Consider the following 22480-nt stretch of genomic DNA (forward strand, 5'->3'; position numbering starts at 1 on the left):
TATAGTAAAGCATTTTCCCCTTTGTTGGCTTAATTCTATTTCTTCTTCTCTACACATGGTAAGGATGTTCAAGAGCTGTCATCCATTTATTTTGGGTTGATGGTAGATTTTTTTCTTCTTTTGTTTTGCTTTAAAATTGAACATTTTTACCTACCAAAGTGTTAGGTTATTGGAACTAAGAATTTCACATACAGTTCTCAACAGAGCCTTGAAAAGTTCGGTTGTTGCGACTTATTTGTAAAATAAATCCCATATTTGGGATGGTCCCTAAATGAGGTTTTGCATATTCTGCAATAATAACAGCAAAACAAATCATTCCAAGCTGCCATAATGGTGCTAATTGTGTAGAAAGATGTTTTTGTGTTTGAAAATAAGATGGCTGAGGCTGCTTTCAAATAACATGCCTGGATTTCCAAAGCAAAACATTCAAAATCATGAAAAATCTTTTTACCAATGAAAAATGACAATTCTAGGAAAAAACTATTACTCAAAAAAAAAAAAAAAAAAGACCTTAATGACTTGGCCATCTCCTCTATGTTAAAAATACCTGTATTTGTAGACTACATGCAATTTTTCTAGTTATAACTCTTAATTAATGATTTATAAAAAGTTTAAAACACCAAGCCCAAAGAAGTCAAAATATTTTAACTATGTAATTGAAATCAACTCAGAACATAGTTACACTGGATTTATTACTACTGGGCCCCAAATGCTTTTCCTTCCCTAAACATGATTCCCTACTAACACCACCATAACAAAGTAAAATCCAAGTTTATGAAAATAAAGTTCGTGGAGAGTACTATTCTTCTGGTGACCGAAATCATCACAGAAAATAATTTTCCATTAAAACATTAAGGAATCCGTAAATTAATTTCATTAGAGGCAATGGAAGAATACACATATATACACATGCATACTTTCATTATGCTAGCCATTTTCTTATTTAAACCCTATAAAAACATTTTTAACATGTATTGCCCCAAATTTTCATTTTGGATCAGTTAATCTCTGTTGGAGAGATCAAGACTCATAAATAAATTATATAATCTCACTTTAAAAAAAAAAATTGCGGGCTTCCCTGGTGGCGCAGTGGTTAAGAGTCCGCCTGCCGATGCAGGGGACGCGGGTTCGTGCCCCGGTCCGGGAAGATCCCATATGCCGCAGAGCGGCTGGGCCCATGAGCCATGGCCGCTGAGCCTGCGCGTCCGGAGCCTGTGCTCCGCAACAGGAGAGGCCACAACAGTGAGAGGCCCGTGTACCGAAAAAACAAAAACAAACAAACAAAGAATTGCAATCTAAACTTTTACTTATCTAATGTCTTGAGTAAACAATTCAGATAAACATTATTCACGCAAACTTTTCTCCATCATTTACTGGGTAGTTATCTAGTCTCTTTGAGTCATCTTTTTCAGAGTCAAATTTTGACTTACTGTCACTGAAATTTTATAAGATTGCATAAATGTCAGTTATAAATCCTAAAAACCAAACGACACTATGGCAAATTTAAGATCAATTTTTTATTTAAGTACACATATCATAGAAAAGCTTTATCTCATAAAAATATGCCCCATATTAAATAATTTTAAAGATACGTAATTACTTACATATAATGCTTTCAATCTAGTTTATTATCATGAATCCTTTGGTCCCCAAACCTGCCTATGTTTACGCTCCTACTGTTGGATGCGGAATACAACAGCCCCACAGGGAGGGGCAAGAAACAAGGGTACTAGGCAGACCAGTCTCAATTATCATTGATGATGCTGAGAGGTCCTGCACTGTGAACATGTTATTCAAACGTAAATGAGAAAATAAGCTGTATGAGTGACCTTCATGAGGTTTTTCACATAAAGTGAAATATCATATCACTGAAGATTTAACTACTAACAAGCTAGGCCTAAGTTACTTAACTACTTCTGAGTCCTCTGAGGTAACATCAATATCCAGCTTCCAGCTTCCACTCTTCAAAATATTTCTCCATTGTGCGCCTGGATCTCAAGGTGCCAACATTCACGGTAGGTATGATTTTCTGCGGCTTCAGCCATTGAACAAAACGTTTCATCTCTAGGTAGCTGCTGTGTTCACTATAAGGAATCCCTGCAACACGAAAGACAGTGCCTACTAAAAATCAAACTAATAAAGAAAACTGCACAAGCCCAAAATAAAATAAAAGAGAAAAGGAAAGCAATCCAGAGTATTTTTGCCAAAAATTCATTGGTGCTCTTTTTCTGATAACAAAATTTGCTAGTATCTTTTACAAATAATAAAGATTAAAATGATACAAAAACTTTTGAACATTAAAAAATTCTATTACTTTGCTATGTAGACACTTAATAATAGGCATTTCTATAGATTCTTATTTATAAGTAGGCTTTTCTTTTTAAACAATTCTTCCCTTTAAGCACTTTGCCCAGCTATTGATTTCAGGAAAATTCTGGAAGAAATATGAGTAAAATTTAAAGAGTGACAAGCAGAATACTCTTGATTTCCACAGCAAGTAAGCAGATTCCATCCCCAAGCTTTGTACACATAAAAAGGAAAAAAAAGTAAGTACTAAAAATCTCTTCATCTTCTTTACTGAAGATCAAATACCTCAGAGAAAGAGGGAGAAAGGGTCCTGTTTTGAGTAAACTAGGATCAAAAATGTTTCCATCGGCCATTATTGTAATAAGCCAATCTGTGAGGACAATGGTAAACATCCTCCAAAGATGAAAAAATTAAAGTCAAGTCTGTATCTCTTGCTGTCATCACATCTAATCCACTGTCTTCCTGTTCTTGATGTCGCAGCGTCATTTAAACTTCCAGAACACAATGGCACTACCCACCCCTCCTTTCAAGTAGTTCTACAATCTCTCCTACATGTCACTGATCACACATATAGACTGATCTGTATTAGTCAATGTCTATTTACTACAGTCATACTCCTTTATATGCATTTACAACATACTAAAGATACAGGTGTAGAGCATGAGGAATGATTTGAACCTGTTAAATTATTAAAGATTCTTTGGTGCCTCTTTTTCCTTGGATCTTAGTTTTACTGCTTTTAAAAAAAATGTAAGGTAATTACAAACATTAAGAGTAAAAAAATTGAATAATTATACCATATATTGAAATGTTTCCTTTGGTCTGGGGAATAATACCCGCCATACTAGTTAACTTGTTAGAATGCGTCCATCCTGTAGGTCGAAAAGCCAAAATCTGATCATATTTCCCACCACACTTCTTCAAATGATTCTGTAAACCCTGTTAAATAAAAAAAGGATATTTATTTAATGGTCAGTGAAGATGGGTTATATGGAATAAAACAGAATGATTAAAATGTTACATTGGCACAGTCACGGAGTTTTCACTTGGTGAACGTTAACTTGGAAAACCTAGTGCTGTGCTCCCCCCAAAAATAAAATCACCGAAAAAAACATCTTTTCCCCTTTACTTACCTAAGTTAAACAAGTTTAAGTACAGTCTGAGAAAAATAAGATGAGGCAACTTTAAAGATAAGTAATCATGTGTTTTAAAATTACAATTCAGATAGCTACCAAAAACAAACAAAACAAACACCTTTCCAAATCCTACAATTATTAGGATATTAGAGATACTAGCATCTAATACTATCCTTATGAGAGATACTGATATTAACACTGGTACACATCAATCCAAACATATCCTCATACATATACACCAGTAGAGGTCTGACAGATGGATAAAATATGGAAATAACTTTATAATGGCATTATACTCAACTCAGACATACATTTTAAGATGCATAGTATCTAGTGTTCCCTTTTCAAGTGTTTACTCCTTTTCACCCTTTGTGCATGAACTAGAATAATTTCAAAACTTTTCACAGTGCTATGATCAGAAGTAATATGCTAATAAATCTTGAGGTCATCATTAGTGAGGTCATCATTAGTGAGGACATTAGGTAAGATTCTCAGAAAATCAATGACAAAGGTTCAACCTTTGAAAGATAAGAGGAATCCAGATAAATATAACAATGACAAGAGGGATACAAAAAAAACTCTAATACTTTTTGGGCTAAAGATTCAACCCAGAGTGTCAAAGGCTTAGTGTAAATTTATAATAAAATTTTAATTTTATTTAAAACAATAAAAAACCTAAAGTGTATATAGTATCATCTTGGATTTCTAGAAGTCTTCTATTTCTTCTTTAACCATACTCTACTGAATTTTTAAAAGATGCTGGTACGAAGTTCTGAAGAAATGATAAAGACAAATTCACTCATCCATCTATTCATTTGTTCAATAAATATCTGTTCCAGTATTAACACCAGGTGCTGATGTCAGAGTGGTGAGACACAGCCTTCACCTTTTGGAAGTTTACAGCCTAAGGGGAAGACATCAATAAACACCACCTTCTGAGTCTTTTTTTTTTTTTTAATGGAAACCATCTACCCTTTCCTAACTTTTTAAGACTCTCATCATCTATTATACCATCAGCACCTAGGAACTTACAGATTGATCTCTTCAGAAAGGACTCATTTTTTAGTATAAATTTCTAGAAATGGAGATAGCTGAGGATTTACCCTCTTTTCCATTATTATCCAAGTGGATGAAGAGTGCCAATTTCTCTAAATCTCAGCACAGGAATATTACCTTTTTTAAAAGTACACCAATTTGGTAGAAGACAAACACATCATTTTTTTTTTAATTTTTCTTTTTGATTACTATTTAAAGGTTGAACAGTTTACTGTGTTTATCAGACATTAAGATTTCACTTGACAAATTAATAATAACCCTTTGATTTCTCTTTTGCATCAAATAATGATCTTGTATTAATTTGTATACCTACCATTAAACAGTCATATTTCTTACCAACTACAACCCCTCAAAAAGAAGTTTAAGTTATATAGCTATATAACTAAGTTTTCATTACCATATCCCTGGCCCTGCAAATTTTCAGATTTTTGTCTTACTTAGTCTAAGATCTATCGTAATACTATTTGCTTAATTACTAATCCCTCTCTCTTCCTGTCCTCACAAAGAAAAGGAAATAACAGGAAACAGGTTTAGCGCAATTAAACACATAATATCATAAACTGAGAGTCCAGCTATCAATGCAGGTCATCAAACTTATCCATTCTTATTTGCCTCTGTTAAAACACTCGGGAGAACCCACTCAGAAGTAATTTCATGCTTTTCATGAGACAAATTAGAGTTACCATGAAAACATCATTAATCCGTGCCACAAACAAAAACATAGGATATTATCATATAAGCCAAACACACAGAGAAGACTGCTGACAGCCACTAGTCTTTCATTAACCACAACTGCAGAACTACTATCATGAGGAATTTTATTATCATTTAGTCAACATAAAGTCCCTGATCTATGACTTGTCTCTCTGTTTAGTGGTAACCAGTTTGTGATTAAAATGCATTCAGTAGATGCCCCTAAAGTTACTTTTTCAGTTACTTTCAGCAAATCATCACTTATAACATTACTGTTATAATGTTTTACCACATCCCGTGAATCAGGTTAAAATCAGAGGTGAGAGTAAACTATCTACGTACATATATGAACTTGGGATGTTGAACTAGGTAGCACGAATGGTTTTATTTATAGGGTTTCTAAGTCTTTCAAGCCTGCCTTAGAAACCCTGACAATTGTATCAGGTTTACATTTTCACAAAAAAGTCGTTAGCTCTGATACAATAAAACTATTTTTGGCTGGTAAAAAAAACTGGCTTTAAGTACTAACTAAAATATAGTCTTATGGTAACTGTCAGCTTCTGCTCCGTCTGTGTTCTGAAGATATGAAATTGTAAAAAATGTCATCAATATCTGGCCACTTTCATGGAGGAGGGGGAAGGGCTACTGAACAATACCAACAACCTATGACAAACAATGGAAATAATACAGGCAACGATTTCAGATATTCCTTTTTTTGTTTTTTGTCTTCAAAGCAGGTAACTGCCAGGTTTTGGGGTGTTTTTTAAGCATACAGTTCAGTGGTTGTTGGTATAGCCACAAAGTTGTATGACCATCACCACTTCTAATTCTAGAACATTTCATCACCCCTCCATAAAACACTGTACTCGTTAGCAGTCACTCCCCATTCCCTCTCCCTCAAGCCCTGGAAACCACTAATCTACTTACTTCTTCAGATTTACCTATTCTGGATGTTTCATATAAATGGAATCACACAATATGTGGCCTTTTGTGTCTGGCTTCTTTCATTTGGCATGTTCTCAATGCTCATTCATATAGTAGCATGTAGCAGTAATTCGTTCCTTTTTACAGCTGAAGAATATTTCTATTTTATGTATATATAACATTTTGTTTATCCATCCATCATTTGATGGACATCTGAGTTGTTTCCAGTTTTTTGCTATTATGAATAATGCTGCTGTGAACATTTGTGTAGAAGTGGACACATGTTTTCAATTCTCCTAGGCATATACCTAGGACTGGAATCGCTGGTCATATAGTCACTCCATGTTTAACTTCGAAAGAAATTAACAAACTGCTTTCTAAAGCAGCTGCACCACTTAAAAATCTCATTAGCAACGCATGAGGGTTCCAGTTTCTCCATATCCTCACCAACAATTGGCACTGTCTTTCTTAGTACAGCTATCCTTGAGAGTGTAAAGTGGTGTCTCACTGTGGTTTTGATCTGCAGTTCCCTGATGGCTAACAGTGTTGATCCTCTCTTTATGTGCTCCTTCGCCATCGGTACACCTTCTCATTCATTCCTTAGCCCTCTGCTGTCACTGGCTTTCTCCAACATCACTTCACTGAAACAGTTCTTGTGCAGGTCATTTTTTCCTTATATGACCTCTCCACAGCATATGGCACTTTTAAACACTATTCTTGAAAAGGTCTAGTCCCTTCATTTCCATAATATTCTGACTTCCCCACCCCTTTTGTCCCCCTAAATGGATAATTTGTCCAAATGAAACTAAGTTAGCAGGAAATAAGGCTGTATTGCATGAAGTAATCTTTATAAAAATTATAAAAATATGCTATACCCTCCGCAGGATATCAGTGTTCATTTTATAATTAACCAACATTCTCATTAGCCTCCATTAAACTGGATGCCTCTCAAATTTAACATATGCAAAGCTGGCTTAAACACCAATGGACAACGCTATGACCTGATTATCCTAGACATTTTTATGAATTATATACTCATGAAAATAGGCCATAAAATTTTTACCATAATCTCATGAAAAGAGTAGTTACATCAGCGAGAATTTCTTTACTCAAGGGATAGAACTAAAATCCTAATTTTCTTTACACAATGTAAGTGTTATTATTTATAAGACAGATACAGTAATCAACACCTAAGCTATTTCAAAAAGCTCCATAAAAGTTATTTCATAAACATTATAGCAAAATTAAAAACATATTTTTTGGTGTACATTATGTTCTGAATTACTTTTTTTTTTTTAAGATGTTGGGGGTAGGAGTTTATTAATTAATTAATTTATTTTTGCTGTGTTGGGTCTTCGTTTCTGTGTGAGGGCTTTCTCTAGTTGTGGCAAGTAGGGGGCCACTCTTCATCGCGGTGCATTGGCCTCTCTTGTTGCGGAGCACAGGCTCCAGATGCGCAGGCTCAGTAGTTGTGGCTCACGGGCCTAGTTGCTCCGCGGCATGTCGGATGCTCCCAGACCGGGGCTCAAACCCGTATCCCCTGCATTAGCAGGCAGATTCTCAACGACTGCACCACCAGGGAAGCCCTGAATTACTTTTAATACATAGGTTTGATGTATTCCATTGCAAGGTGTCAAAACGTTAGTAAATGGAATGAATCTTAGTATCTGAATAAATCTGACAAATGAGCCCCCATAAATCACAGGGAGGTCATGTCATATGTATCTTAATTTATATCTCAGAACTAGCACTAGAACTTTCTCTTTCACTTCTACTGTTTCATTTAATCCTCACAAGTATATTTCCAACGTATATCAATGTTATAGTGGCTTAATATTATACAGAATAGACCTGAAGAAAAGAACTCCCTAGAATTCTCCACTCATTTCCCTACTCATCCAGAAAGAATGGAGAACAATCTCAGAATGTTTGAATGACCAGAGAGCTGCACACTTTTCTATTTTTGTTTCTTCCTTTATGACAGTTCTCTAGTTCTTAAACTCCTGGTGGGCATATGAATTACTCTATACAGCTGCACACACACACAAACTTAAAACATTTAAAATTCCACTTAAAAAATTTTCTAGGGCAAAGTTTACTTTGACTCCACTGTAACTGAATTCCTCTACGTTAAATGCAAGTAAAATGGGATTCTAGTTTACAATCATCAGATTGCCTTTTCTAGTTCATCCTAAAAAGACATGTCTCTTGAATGCTTACCTTAAAATTAATTTGCATCATTGGGAGAAGGTGAACCAGCGAATTGCACATGTCTGTAGTGATGAGGGAATTAATTTCTGGTATATTGAAGCACTGTAATGTGCTATATTTTTCTTTGGACATGCCCACTTTTGAACCTAAAACATCAGCAATGGCTAAAGGAAAAGTTTAAAAATAGTAAAATTACAGCTTATGAAAAAAATAAAATTACAACTTAACTTTAAAATAAGAATTTACCAAATTAAAAGAAATTCAAAACATTCACACTTTTGCCATAATATCTCAAAAAGGCTGAACAGGTTTGTCAGTTAACTATGTGGAATAAATTGTGAGAAAGCCAAGAATTTATTTTTAAAGACCTAGTATTTAAAAATTGCATAAGATGTATGGAAAGAGTTAGAGGGAGGGAAAAACAAAATTTGGAGGAGTTAAAACCTTAGCTTTATCATTTCACGTCTTAATGTTTGACATTATGGGACCACAGTTAAGAAGAAATGGAAGTACTTTGCAAAATAGTACAATACTATGTAGACAAACTACAGTTACATAACCAAAAATCATTTAGGAACAAAAACTAAAACTGGTCTCTAAAATAATTAATTGATGGTTATCATCAAAGAATGCAGTGAAAGACCTATGCACTAGTCATCTTTCAAAGTTTACTAAAATACTAATGTAGCATGGGCTTTTGCTCTATAAACATTTTGCAGATATAAAGGCTACCGTAAACATACTTATCAAATGTTTCCATTAAGTTAAGGCTTTCAAAATTTAAATGAATCAAACTCTATCAAATTTTTCTTTCCACCTCAAAGGTAATATTGAACTGTTTCAGGAAATAAATATCAACTGAAAGAACAGAGCCTGAAAGGGCTTTATGCAAAAAGAATCCGATCTTTAGAATACAGTAAATTAGCTACAGCTACCACCCACCTAGGAAGACTTTCTCTTTTCCAATAGAATAAGTGCCACAGACAACAAGAGCACGTGGGTTTAGAGTTACAGTCTCAAAGGCAGTGTTGATGGCAAACTGGATAACCTCTTGCTGAGATGGAAAACAGTATTCTGGGCTGCAATATCTGTAATATGGAAATATGGTACTTATTAAAAGAACAACAAGAAAGTCATAGCATTAAGTTGGATGCTATTTTAGAAAACAAGCTTTAGCAAAATTACATACAACAGCAGTATAGTACATTAACACCACCGCAGTTATCTCACCAGTGCCTGTGGTTAAAATATTTGTTACCAGCTATTGATTATTTATGATGGAACTATACATTTCAATATACCTTTTTAATTATATTTCTTTTATAACCCTCAAATAAAGAAACTGCATTTTTTTTCCTTCAAGAATATTTCTAGGTAGCTATTTTAGCTATGAATTATAAGCCTTAATATCTTTTTTTTTAACCCCAATCCCTATCAAAGGAAATATGATTTATAGGGATTATCTTTTTGGACTAAAGTATTCTGATTTAGTTAAAAAAATTATATATATATATATATATATTTTTTTTTTTTTTTTTTTGCGGTACGCGGGCCTCTCACTGCTGTGGCCTCTTCTGCTGCGGAGCACAGGCTCCGGACGCACAGGCTGAGTGGCCACGGCTCATGGGCCCAGCCGCTCCGCAGCATGTGGGATCTTCCTGGACCAGGGCATGAACCTGTGTCCCCTGCATCGGCAGGCGGACTCTCAACCACTGCGCCACCAGGGAAGCCCAAAAAATATATATATATTTTAAGATAATGAAACTGAACATGAATTTGGTGAAGTAGCATTAAATCAAACGGTTAATATTCATCTGGTTGTTATTTCCTTTTAGGAGATATAGAAATATATATAGTATTATGGGACTACAGCAGATCCAGTTGGGTCTACTTCAATACAGTAACACCCAATGAAAAATTAACACTATTAGTTATTGATAGTTGAGATGAAAATTAAGTACTTTTTCACGAAAAATCTCATAAACTACACACATTAAAGAAATATTTTTCCAATTTTCAAAATTGTTTTTGCCGTTCAGCCATAATTCTTATTATTAAGAAAAGACTTAGTCCTTTCTCCTATAAATACTCACAAAGAAATCCAGAATTGTATGTAGAATTAAGTAATAAAGTTTAAAAAAAAATTTTCTTAGTTCACCTAGTATTTAGGTGAATGGAAGAATTAACTATAGTATTAGAAAACTGGTTGTGGAAAGACCATCTCTTACTAAGATATGCCATCCAAACTCACTTCTTCTTGAAACAGGTTGAAATGGTTAACATAATTTCTGACCAATTGATGAGGTATTTCAATATATAAAAGAAGATAATAGCTTATACCATTATGTAGCACTTAGGAATTCAAGGTTGCCACTTATAGATTACCTTTTGGAGAAAGGAACAAAGTAAGTTTGAATATTCAGACAGAATCTCATTCTCTGTTTTTTTCTTCACAATCATGCTTAATAGTTACAGACACTTTGAAAGGATAACTTTAAAGGGCGTTTTCCTAAAGTTTGCTCCCAAATTTTTCATCCTTGTTTCAGTAGCAAGGTTTTTACATAAACCATATTTTCAAAAGGATATTACATAAAAAATTGAGCTGGAGTCAGTTAAGCCATGCAATCCAAAATTTGTCCTTAAGTATATATTTTTTCAAACAGCATCCACCTAATACTTAAAATGATAATTGACAGTAAGCCATCATTTTGATTACCTAAGCAAAAGTTCAAATTATTCATAACATGCAGGGCAAACGCTGTTGGTGGAAAAAAGAAGTACACAAACAAAGTTTCTCTTACGTTGTATCTAAGTAAAGCGTGTGGACTTTCTGGCCTGCAAGAAGAGAACGTTCCATGGTGGGATCTGCTCTGAAGTCTCCAGTGTGTAGTATGACATAACCATTAGGAAGATAAAAAAGGATCATGACAGCACCTGGACAGCTGAACACAAACATTTCAAAGGAATATTCTTAACACAGGCAAAGCATCTAAAGAAAGAGTGTTCATTTCAATATCAACAAGTTAATATACTTTATTAGCTGACCACAATGACATAGCATTGTACTACAAAGGTATGTAGCATTTTAACTTAAGGAAGTTTATGTCACACACACAAAAAAAATGGTGTGCAGGAAAGGGTTAATTCAGCAGGCCAGTGTTGTGCAAACTCCACAGGTCCCCAAGAAAGGCCTGTCCTTAGGAATAGTCATTGGCTCGCCCTTGGGAGATAAGTTTAGAGTCCTTGAAATATTCTGCCTGCTAAGAGTGTTTTGTATGCCTGACACATTGGGCCATGTGTTACTAGTTTGATAAGATAGTTTATGTTAACAGTGTGATCTATGGTGAATATCTGTCTTTGCTCTAGGGGACTGGCGTCTAAGTACCCCAGGTCAATCAGCATGGGTGTTGCATGTGTACATGATTGACCCTCAATAAAACCCCTGGATACCAAGGTTCAACGAGCTTCCCTGGTTGGCCACACCTCCTATGTGTTGTTACACACTGTTGCTGGGAGAATTAAGCACATCTGTGCCACTCCACTAGAAGAGGACACCTTGAAACTTGCACCTGGTTTCTCCTGGATTTGCCTCCATTTGCCTTTTTCCCTTTGCTGATTTTAATCTGTATCCATTCACTGTGATAAGCTGTAACCACAAATAAAACAGCTTTTCTGTGTCCTGTGAGTCCATCTGGTGAACCATTGAGCCTCAAGGTGGTCTCGGGGACCCCTGACACAATGGGGTTTGGAAATTACTGCCGAAACACAGAGAATTTTCATTTTAAATTCTAGGAAAACACAGGAAATAATTACAATTGTAATTAAAAAACTTCCCCTTATCTCCCTGACTCCCCAATTCAGGCCCTGATGACTTCACTAGAGATTTTCCACTAAACTCTTAGGGAAGAAATAATAATAATTACTACATGACACCTTTTAGAAAATAGAGGAGGGAATATTTCATGAGACCAGTATTACTCTGACATCAAAATAAGACAAAAGTGTAGTTAAAAAAAACCCTATAGACCAATATACTTTTTAAAACAGACACAAAATTCCTTAACAAAATATTAGCATATCAAATCCATCTATATATTTTGAAAAAGGGTAATACATGAAGACCAAGTGGGGTTTATCTCAGTAATGCAAGGCTGGTTTAAGTCCATCTTTGTCATTTACCCCATTAACATTACAGAGGACAAAAGTTGTACTATCACCTCAATAGATGCCAGAGAAACATTTGACAAAGTTCAACACCCATTCACGATTACAAACTCCCAGCAGAATAGGAATAGAAGGTATTTTCCTCAACCTGATAAAAGGCATCTATGAAAACCCTATTGCAAACATCATACTTAACGGAGAAAGACTGAAAGCGTTCCCCTTAAGATCGAGAACACGGCAATATGTCTGCTCACATCACTCCTATTCAACACCGTATTGAAGGCATAATCCCGTACAATAAATAAGAGAAAAAATATCATTCTAAATGGAAAGAAAGTAAAACGAAAGCATCTTTATTTGTGGATGACATATGTAGAAAATTTTCAAGAATCTACAAAAAACCTACAACAACTAATGAGCAAGCTTAGCAAGGTCTCAGGATACAAGATCAATAAACAAAAATCAGTTGTCCAACAAGAAGTGAATGGAAAGAATAATTGTATTGTGTCCATACAATAGATAGTACTCAGTAAGTAAAAGGAACACACAACAGCATGAATGAATCTCAAAAACATGAGGAGTGACAGAAGCCAGATACAAAACAGAAGATACTATATGATTTCATTTAGATGAATCCCTAGTAAAGACAAATCTAATCCACAGTCATAGAAAACACATCAATGGTTTCCTGGGTCAGAGTCGGGGTTGGGGATTGACTGGGAAGGAACACAAGGAAAACTTTTGTGGTGGGGAATATTTTCCATATTTTTATTGTGGTGGGAATTACATGGATGTTTACTTTTGTCAAAATTCAGCAAAGATTTAAAATGGGTCCATTTTATTTATGTAAATTGTACTCAATAAAGTTGACCAAAAAAAAAAATAAATCAGAACCTGAGTTATCATAATTGGTGATTAAAAAAATAAACAGCAGCGAAGTTAGCAGACAAAAACTTATAGGCAACCTGAAAAAATAACAAGCCTGGAATTTAGGAAACCTAGGTTTTGTCTTAATTTTAATTCTCTAGGCATCTATGATCTCTAAGGGACATAAGGCTAACATTCTATGGAAATTACAAAGATGCATAGCTGACTGACAGTTACATTTTGGCAATGTGAATCCTGACAGTACTTTACATTTAAAAAAATGAGGGAAAAAGAAAACCAATTTCCAAGAAAAAAATCTTCCAAGACTTTAGTATCAAAAACCTAAAGGATTTCTTAAAGGAAAAGAAAAAAAAAACCCTCTAGAATCTGAATGGAGTACCAGCTGTTAATTTGTACCAGCTGTTAATTTATGTAAGTGATATTAAAGAAAATGGCAAAAGGTTATCTCTTAAAGAACAGCAGCAATGTTAAAAGATTTAAAAAAAAAGTAAGATGGAGCCTCATGTAAAGCATAGTAATTTAAACTGCATTAAAAAATGGGTTAGAGAACACTTAGAGAATCTCTCTATGTTTAATCTTTGATCCTGTAATTGGGTATATTTTTTTTCAAAAGGAGAAACACACTTTACTTAACTGTTTCTTATCTTACTTAAATAAGACATTTATGAAATATCAAGCATAATAGTTCCAATAAAAAGTTCTTAAATAACCATGCAATGTGTTTTCCTTTTGAATATTTAAAAATAGGGTATTACTAAGGTAACTTTAATACTTACTGATTGGCATCTAGCAAAACAACCTTGACACCATTCACTATACATTCAGTGTCTGTCGGCAATGGATGGATATATTGTTCTTGCACGTGAAGTTTGCTCTTCAACAGATTGCCAGTTATCTGCAAAACAGGATGTGCTTATTGCTGATACATTAAAACATTAAATATGTCTTTTATTTCATATCTAGTTTAGAACCCAAATATCTTAATAATCTCCTGGTTCTCCCACTTATACTCATGTAAACCCTCCAGAATGCCTGGAAGAACTTTCTAAAATGACTGTGTCACAACTCTGCTTAAACACTGTCACTGATGCTCCCTCACCTGTAAAAAGTCCATTATCCCCATCATATCATACAAAACCCTTCATGATCTGGCCCCTACCCATTTCTGTGGATTTATCTCCTGTTATTCCCTATCTTGTCTTTAGTGATTCTGAATTATCTGAAGTTCCTGGAATGGGCATACTTCTTAGGTGTCTGTGCCTTTACACAAACTCTTCTCTACCTGGAAGGCTCTCTGCTCTTCCCTCTGCCTTGCTCTGAAATGAGACAGACCTGCGTTCAAATTCTGGCTCTGCCATTACTAGCTCTGTGACTTGGGGCATGCCACTTAACCTCTCCAAGCCTCAGCTGCTTCATTAATAAAAAGAAGATAATTCAAGAATGCTTGAGGATAAAATCAAATTCTAGCCAAAGCCCTTAGTAATACACATTAAAATGCTCACCTTTTAATAATTATTTCAAGGTATCTCTTTCACCGTGAAACTTTTTCTAACTTTAGCCTAGGACACAGTAAAGCCCCGCTTCTCCCTACTTTCAGGCATTCTGTTCACTTTTCTATTACAATACAGATCCCATTGCGGTACTGTTTGTGAATGTGTAGCCTGAAAGTTCCCTGAAGTTAGGTATTTTGCCTTGAGTATCTTTTTAGGCATGCAGTAAATATTTACTGAATGAAACTTACATGTTTCAGTACATCATGAGGTATCAATATTTATTGTTTCCACATAATAAAGCATAATTTAAAAAATCTATTGTAACTATTGACAATAACTCATTTACTTTTAGAATCTCAATGTGGAGTCTGTTTTTTCATATATTTTCTAGAAGAATGATAGATCTTACAATCTTAATTACCTTTTTTTAACCAGACTGGTTAGAAATTCGCTGCATTCTACAAATTCAGGATTTAGGATACTAAAACTTACCTCACTACAATAAACAGGAAACGTGAAGTTTTTAGACAATCCAGCATAATGATCAGAATGAAAATGTGTGAGAAAATAGGCCGTGCAACCTTCAACCGATCCATACCGAAAGGCATCGACTGTAAAGCCAGTTCCTACAATGAAAACACCAACACAGCTGCTTGAGCGACAGCTAACTAAGTAAAAGCAACCCAATTTGCTTATATAGCAAACCCTCTGACACCTTTACATCTCATTTCCAACTGAACTTTACATTTTAATTTAAAAATCTACACCACATAAATTCAGCAAAAGGTGATACTAGAGACGAAAATGAGTCTTATAAGTTTCCATTAAATATCCCGGTATAGGCTTTTTAATGAATAACTGTACAAAAAAATTAAAAATACTAGCTACGAATGAGTTACTTTTTTGTTTTGCTGAACGTTTTCACAATACTTACTGGGCACCTAAAATCCTTTACTTCTGCAAAACAGCAAAAGGAGAATGCTAACTTTCTTTTAAAACATGAATTCTCAATGGGGGTGATATTGGTATGCTCCTAAGGGGCAAAAATGCTTGATGACCCAAATAATCTAATGGCCCTCCAAAGGGCCACAGTACAATAACAGATAAACAGGGTCTCTGTAGTATTTGAATTTCATTGTGGGAGGTGGGGAGGAGGAAGGGAAACAAACAAACAAACAAAAAGCCTAAACAGGCTCCCTAGAGGAGCAATAATGAAAAAAATAAATAAAAAAGATGAAGCTGTTCTGAAATTTGTTCATGAGAAAAAACAAGTGCGCTGTGATATGCAGGTAAATAAACATACCTCCGCAATTCTACGGAGGCCTATCCACACGTGGCCCACTAATTCTGGGCTCACTTAAAATACAGAAAATTAATCAAAATAATTATTAAAAACAGAACTGGTACTATGATGTACATAAATGCTTTTCTTTACATAAATATTTTGAACAAATTATACTGAATAGATTTAGAATATCAAAAAAAGCATATTAAAATTTTTTTCTGAAACCAAGTATATTTGGGCAGTTTTATATTCTTTTCAGAAGAAGGTACCTGTTTTCTTCAATAATAAAATTCATTTTACGACACATTTTTCTACTAACTCATCTATGAAGACATGAGAAATTATAAGAACATGAAAAGACTGAGAAACTAAGTTATGATATGGTTTAAAAATGTTTAGCATTTATTATGACCTGCATAACCTGTGACATTTTCCTTCTTCGAAGCTATTTAGTACTTGCATTTTTCTTAAGTGCTTAGAAGCTGTTATTATGGTTACTTACAGAGAGCCTTTCCTCCTTCTGTATTAAGCTGATCTATATGAATCTTTGTCAGATCTGTAATATCTATCTAAATAGTATAGTACCTTATATATAAAATATGTTTAATAAAAGTTTGCTGAATTGGAGTAAAAAAGATTAAACAGGAAAAAAAGTCTGTTACAGGTCAATGAGGTATAAAAAGTAAACACACAAAAAAATTGTTTCACACACACATAACATGGGCAATGAACATGTAATACAAAAAAGTTGCATCCTCGTAGATATAGGAAGCCTTGATATTTCAACTTACCAGGTATTTTCTTATAGAATGGACATGTCCTTTTCCTTAATTCTCCTGCATTCGAGGACTCTGGGATTTTCGTGTTCCCTCTCTGCAGCCTGCCATGAGCTGATTTTACGAAGACTCTGTCTTTACTTAACTTGACTGTTCCAGGTTCTGTCTTGTTACGGTGACCTGAACTCTTCTGATGTACTCCTTCCTGCAATGAATCTGACTTTTTAAGTCTCTTTCTTTGATGCTGTGACCTCTTACGAGAAAGTTCCACAGAGGGCTGACTCTCACTTAAATTATTTGCCTCTAATTCTAAATCACTTAAAGATTTTTCTGTTTTCCTCTTGCGCTGCCGGGACCTCTTTTCATTAGGACTTACAACTGTATTTAAGTTCATCCCTTCTAATGCACTTTCCACCAGCAATTTCTCTTCTTTTCTCTTGGGTGGTAGTCCAAAATACACACCTATATCCATTTGCTTCATTACCTTAGTAGAAGGTTGTGATGCGTTACACTTAGGGTCAGATAGCAATATTTTCAAAGACTTAGCAGCAGTAGGTGTACTAGAAAATATCGCTGTATTTAAAGCTGTAACTTTACTGTCCAGCATACCATCTAATGCCTTTCTGCAGAAACATGCTGAGTTCGTATTGTGCTTAGCATTGAAATTCTTACTTGATAATTCTCTAGTTTTACTTTGGGTTGGTTGGAAAGAATGACACCCTCCTCCCTGGCTTTCAAAAGGTTTTGACATTTTACTCTTAAGTAAGGGAAGAGAAATTTGATTGTAAACAGCTGATTCTTCAATTACCTGTTTATTTGACTGAGATGAGTGAAATTCTGGCTCATCAGGTTTTGCTTTAGTAGCTTGGTAACTAGGAGAAGTAAACCTCTCTGCTAATGCAGGTGGAAACAATATAAAATCATCAGTATATGCTGGATCATCACGTAAAATAATACTCTTATTTTGGAAAGTAAGTTGAGACGAATCATTTAGAGTGTTGCATTTATACAATTCTTCATCGTATTTATCCTGAGTTAAGAAGCTATCCACTTCGGGGCAGCTCTCCTCCTGGTCCTTCAGTAAAGGGTCATGGAGTTTTTTAGACAAAGTGGAGCTATTTTCATCTTCTTCTAAGCTGCCATCTTTAGAGCTTTCTGTAAAAAATAGTTCCTGTTGTGAATCATCCAGCTTTTCATCTGTATCATAAGTTTCTTCATCACTTTGAAGTGGAGAATAGGAGATTTCACAGTTGCTAAAGTCATTTTCTGGCAATGTCAAATTTATGTGTTCTGGGCTGTTTTGACTGTCTAATTCTTCAGCAGGAGGCAAACCAAATCCTACCAGTTTGTCATTATTAACAAGTTCTGTAAATTGTGGGACTTGTTGGGAAGTTTGGCTATTTGTTGAAGAGGAAACCTTTTTATCAGTTTCAGTTGGAGACTGAGATTTTCTTAGACATTGTGTCACTAACAAGGGATCAGTTGAAACATTTTTTTTTAAGTTATCTGTTTGTTTCTGATATGGAGACCACCTTTCCTTAAGGCTACAAAGAAAGCCTGAATTAGTCTCACTGAAACTCCCACCTGACTCATGGGATGGATCGCTGAAAAGACTATTACCAGCCCTGCTTTGAGCTAGCAGGTGATGAGTGTATCTCTTGTAATGGGAAGGAATTGTTGAGGAACACTGAAGAGCATCAGGACACTCTGAAAATTTTAATAAAGAAAAAAGTATTACCGGATCAAAGCACAGACTAAGCTTTGACAGTATTAGCGCTATAAGTTAACATGTAAGTGGAAAGTCATCAGTCCAACTTTGAGGCCTTAGGACAATAGCTATCATTATATAAACAAAAAATCAGCACACAATAACAGTAATCCAGTATGGTTTTGCAAGGTGCTAGTTATTATTTTTAAATCAATATATTCTTTTAAATTTCTTTTCAAATACTCTTTCCCCCCCCCAAAATTTAAGACTAACACCTTTTTCTCCCCACTAAAAACTTTCACAAATATGAGCTCCTCCAAAATGCATGTCATGCTTGAACTAGGTATTTCTGAACCAGGTGCTACAAATTGATCCCATCAGTTTCACTCCGTCCCTATTGCTCAAGCAATAAAGAGTAGAGAAGGCTGGTATGTCTCTCACAGACTAAAGTTCTACCTCAATTTTTGTCTTATCAGGCAACACATATGTATGACAGTTGCAGTACCAAATTAGGTTCCGTTATTTAATATTCACACTGTATATGAAACAGTAATAGCAATCTTAATTAGAGCTGTTCATACCCTAAACATTTTAGGTTCTGTTCTAAGATTTGAAATTCAGTTTGATAAACTGGTTAATAATAAGGCTTCAATAATCTGGAAACTATTCCCTGTCATACCTTTATGACTGAGAAACAGTCTGTAAAGCATCTTGGCATACCCCACCCCTTGTATGTTTTCAGGCCCGTCAAAAAATGATCCACTCCCCCCGCAAAAAGATGTCACATTAAACTGGAGACTTCATTGCTTAAAAACCCACCTCATAAAAGTATATGTTATAGAATAAAATTCAATTCAAGAAGAATCCACCTGAGATTATCCATTCAAAGGAGTTTAATCAGTGAAAACCCAAGAGAAAAACTCTTTGAGGTAGCTTCATCTATAAGATATTCCACCCTGAGTGCTCACCACGGGATTCCAGCTGCCATTTCTGACTTTCAAGCCACTGAAAAACAAATTACTAGCATTTGATGAGGCTTTCTCGGTTGTATAAGGCTGGTGCCAATTTTTTTTAAGTTATTTTGCATCTTCATGCAGTACTTTAAAATGAGAACTAGAAGTTACTAATAAAACGTCTTCTGAATCATAGTTAACACGAAAGCCATACTGAATATTATTTTTATTTTAATGAATTTTGATTCTTTGAGATTTAAAAATTTATGTATGGTATATATAACTTTTAAATAATCAAATCATCAATAACCATCCATTCTCCATATACTACAAGTAGGATTTTCTACATATTAAACATGATATTTATTATATAGTTTAAATGATAACAGAAACATAGTATTACTTCAGTTCTCATTTGGCACAATTTTATTTATTAGAATCTTAATAACCAAACACTCCTTCCTAGTTCTTCTTTCTGTCCATTAGCATGATGACCCCAGCACAGCCGTATTTAGAAGGCTGGACTACATTCATGATTCTCTAAAAGTTTGTTTCATAAAGGATAACAAAATGGGCAAGTTGTTTAGCTTTTAAGAACCCTCATCTATCAGATGTCAATACCACCGACCTTATGCAGCTGAAAATATCTACCATAATATGTGCTCAATTAACATTTATGAAAAATCACAGACTTTTAGGGACTCTTATGAAATAGTAAAATGCATTTATACTGTTTTCAAGTTTGCAACTTGAATTGACTGTTATCTTTTTACCCTTCACAAGAAGCGTAACAATGCATTACCTTGTTTCCTTCTACGGTTAAGTCATTTATACTCTGAGTATCTCATCTCATTTTTGGTTTACTGCTTACCTGGCTTGTTTCACTGGACTGATATGTCTGGCCTAATGCAAGTCTTTTTGACTAGTTAGAGTCCACTATCTTTTTTGGAATCTTACCTGTTTCGGAGACTGGTATGGAATCCAAACACTCAAAAACATGCCATCGAGGTGTTTGACCTAGCAACGAGGAAAAAGGCATCTGGCAGTTTGGACAGTACCCATCATAAACTGGTCGTATCTTCGGAGACACGTGTTTGTTTTTGTGAGTCCTACAGTGCTTTCCTGGAGTGGCCTCCCTGTCTTGACACTGCTGAATACCATCTCCACAACTAGAGTTCTGACTGGAAGCGACAGAAGTCTGACTGTCTGTTTCTCCAAGGCACGTTTCGGGGGCCTTAACCTTCTTTTTACCTTTTACAGTTCTTTTTTTATTTCTGTTTCGTTTTGACTGGTATTGTCCATCTGTTGCTTTCTCAACAGATTCTGGAATATTCTCAGAGCAATTATTTGGATGTACTTGTTTGGGTCTTCTTTTGGATTTGTATTCCCAGATGTCTTGTTCCAGAAAAGCATCCTCTAACATGGCAAAATGATTTTGATCATTAAAGAAGCAGTAATCTTAAGTAAATTGAGGGTCTATGTCTTGTTACAAAATTTTTAAATGGAATTATTTTGCTCAGGAAAAAAAAGTAACAGAAAACCCACCAACTTGATGGGAATTTAAAGCTCTGATAATGAATATATTGGCAAACTACAAACCTTATACGTGAGAACACCTACTGTTTCATTTATAGCACAATAAAATTAACATCTGAGTTTTCCATTGTGTGTATTTCGATTCAGGTATCTTGGCTTTTTCCAGGACTTGATTCATAAAAAGTAGTGTCAGTAATACTTTGAACACTAAACCCCAATGGGAAGTATAGGTTTAACAGTTCAATCTTAGAAGGAGCTTCGTAAAATTGTTATAAAGCTCCTGTCAGCTCTCTTTCAACTGGACAATTGCCCAAATAATTCACAAACCCAACCACAGTCCCTGGGCAACTGGCTCAGCAGGTGTTCCAAACACTTAATGGCTACTTCAGTTTGCTAGTAACACTAGTCACACCATAATCAAATGTGTGTGATTAGCAAAAAAAAAAAAAAAAAAACGCGCCCTTATCCGTGACTGGTGGATATTCGACAACTTCAGTTTCCTGGGTCAATCCAGCATCTTCCTCCAGCGGCAACGAACAAACACTGCACAATGAACAAACAAAATTCAAGTACGTGAAGTTGTGCTTGCACTGAGGCCACCCACACTCCTATCTCCAGACTCCAGAGGTAGTCTGCCTGAAGGCGATCAGCTCTCTCTCCAGCAGCCTCAAAACCAAGCTTCACCTGCCTGATGCCTCCCACCGGCTCGACCGCCTCTTTGGGCATTAAAAGCTGCAAGGCCAGCGGAGTGGGCCCTCACCCCCTCCAGGGAAGGGAGCGAGGGAGCTGCCAGCACAGCTCGCTCCACAAAAGCCACCAGTGCTCTCCACTTCTGAAGACAGAGGCCGGGCCCTCAGGGATCCCCGCGGTCGCCCACCTGCCACCCTCGCGCCTCGGGAGTAGCTCCAGCTGCGTCCGCTCCCATCGTGCCCCCTCCCCCTGCTTGGCTGACAATCTATTCGCACACGCACTTTCAGCACTGCAGGGTAACAAAATGCTGCGTTTGCATATAAGCCAAGGCCATTGGCTAGTCACTCCCAACTTTAAAAAGCCTACTCCTTTACCTTTCGCGCCGTGGCGGGAACAGCTTCGCGTTCCCAATGCTGTGTCGAATCAGCTGATCCTGGTCTAAACGTGAGACTTCAAAAAGAAAAAAAGTTGGGGCCCTTTTAAATCCTACGGATTTATTTTTTTTTGTTTTAGTTCTAAAACCTGCTAATTTCCGAAGTGAAGGGTGGGGAATTGTTCTCTTGGAGCTTCTAGAACGCTGGCCCAGAAGCCTTTTCCGTGTTGAATCTGGCGCTCTGAATGTCCAGGCTCAGCTGCGGCGAGAAGATTTAGAAGGGGCGG

At 35.7% G+C, this 22480-nt stretch overlaps 1 protein-coding gene across 2 annotated transcripts; it reads right to left on the bottom strand.

Moving 5' to 3' along the window:
- Positions 1-1502: 1502 nt before the first annotated feature.
- On the bottom strand, positions 1503-22434 carry DCLRE1A (DNA cross-link repair 1A). 2 transcript variants are annotated; one of them, XM_004265820.3, is made up of 10 exons: positions 22195-22434; positions 20552-21673; positions 16949-18640; positions 15365-15498; positions 14156-14274; positions 11129-11269; positions 9270-9415; positions 8337-8491; positions 3105-3246; positions 1503-2097 (listed from the first exon to the last, which is right to left on the bottom strand). In XM_004265820.3, the coding sequence occupies exons 2-10, from the start codon at positions 21015-21017 to the stop codon at positions 1937-1939; spliced, it is 3156 nt and encodes a 1051-aa protein (XP_004265868.1). In that variant the 5' UTR covers positions 21018-21673; positions 22195-22434; the 3' UTR covers positions 1503-1936. The 2 variants fall into 2 exon arrangements, with proteins under 2 accessions (XP_004265868.1, XP_033276884.1); XM_033420993.2 differs by lacking the exon at positions 22195-22434 and adding an exon at positions 22008-22078.
- Between the last annotated feature and the right edge of the window lie 46 nt (positions 22435-22480).

This window comes from Orcinus orca, chromosome 14 (assembly GCF_937001465.1).
Source record: "Orcinus orca chromosome 14, mOrcOrc1.1, whole genome shotgun sequence".
Classification (NCBI taxonomy): domain Eukaryota; kingdom Metazoa; phylum Chordata; class Mammalia; order Artiodactyla; family Delphinidae; genus Orcinus; species Orcinus orca.

Excerpts from the sequence above, each read along its gene's own strand:
- DCLRE1A (XM_004265820.3), bottom strand. The coding sequence starts at position 21,017 with ATGTTAGAGGATGCTTTTCTGGAACAAGACATCTGGGAATACAAATCC. Across the intron at positions 18,641-20,551 it reads CATACCAGTCTCCGAAACAG|AGTGTCCTGATGCTCTTCAG; the intron begins GTAAGATTCCAA and ends TAAAATTTTCAG. Across the intron at positions 8,492-9,269 it reads AAAAGAGAAAGTCTTCCTAG|CCATTGCTGATGTTTTAGGT; the intron begins GTGGGTGGTAGC and ends CTTTTCCTTTAG.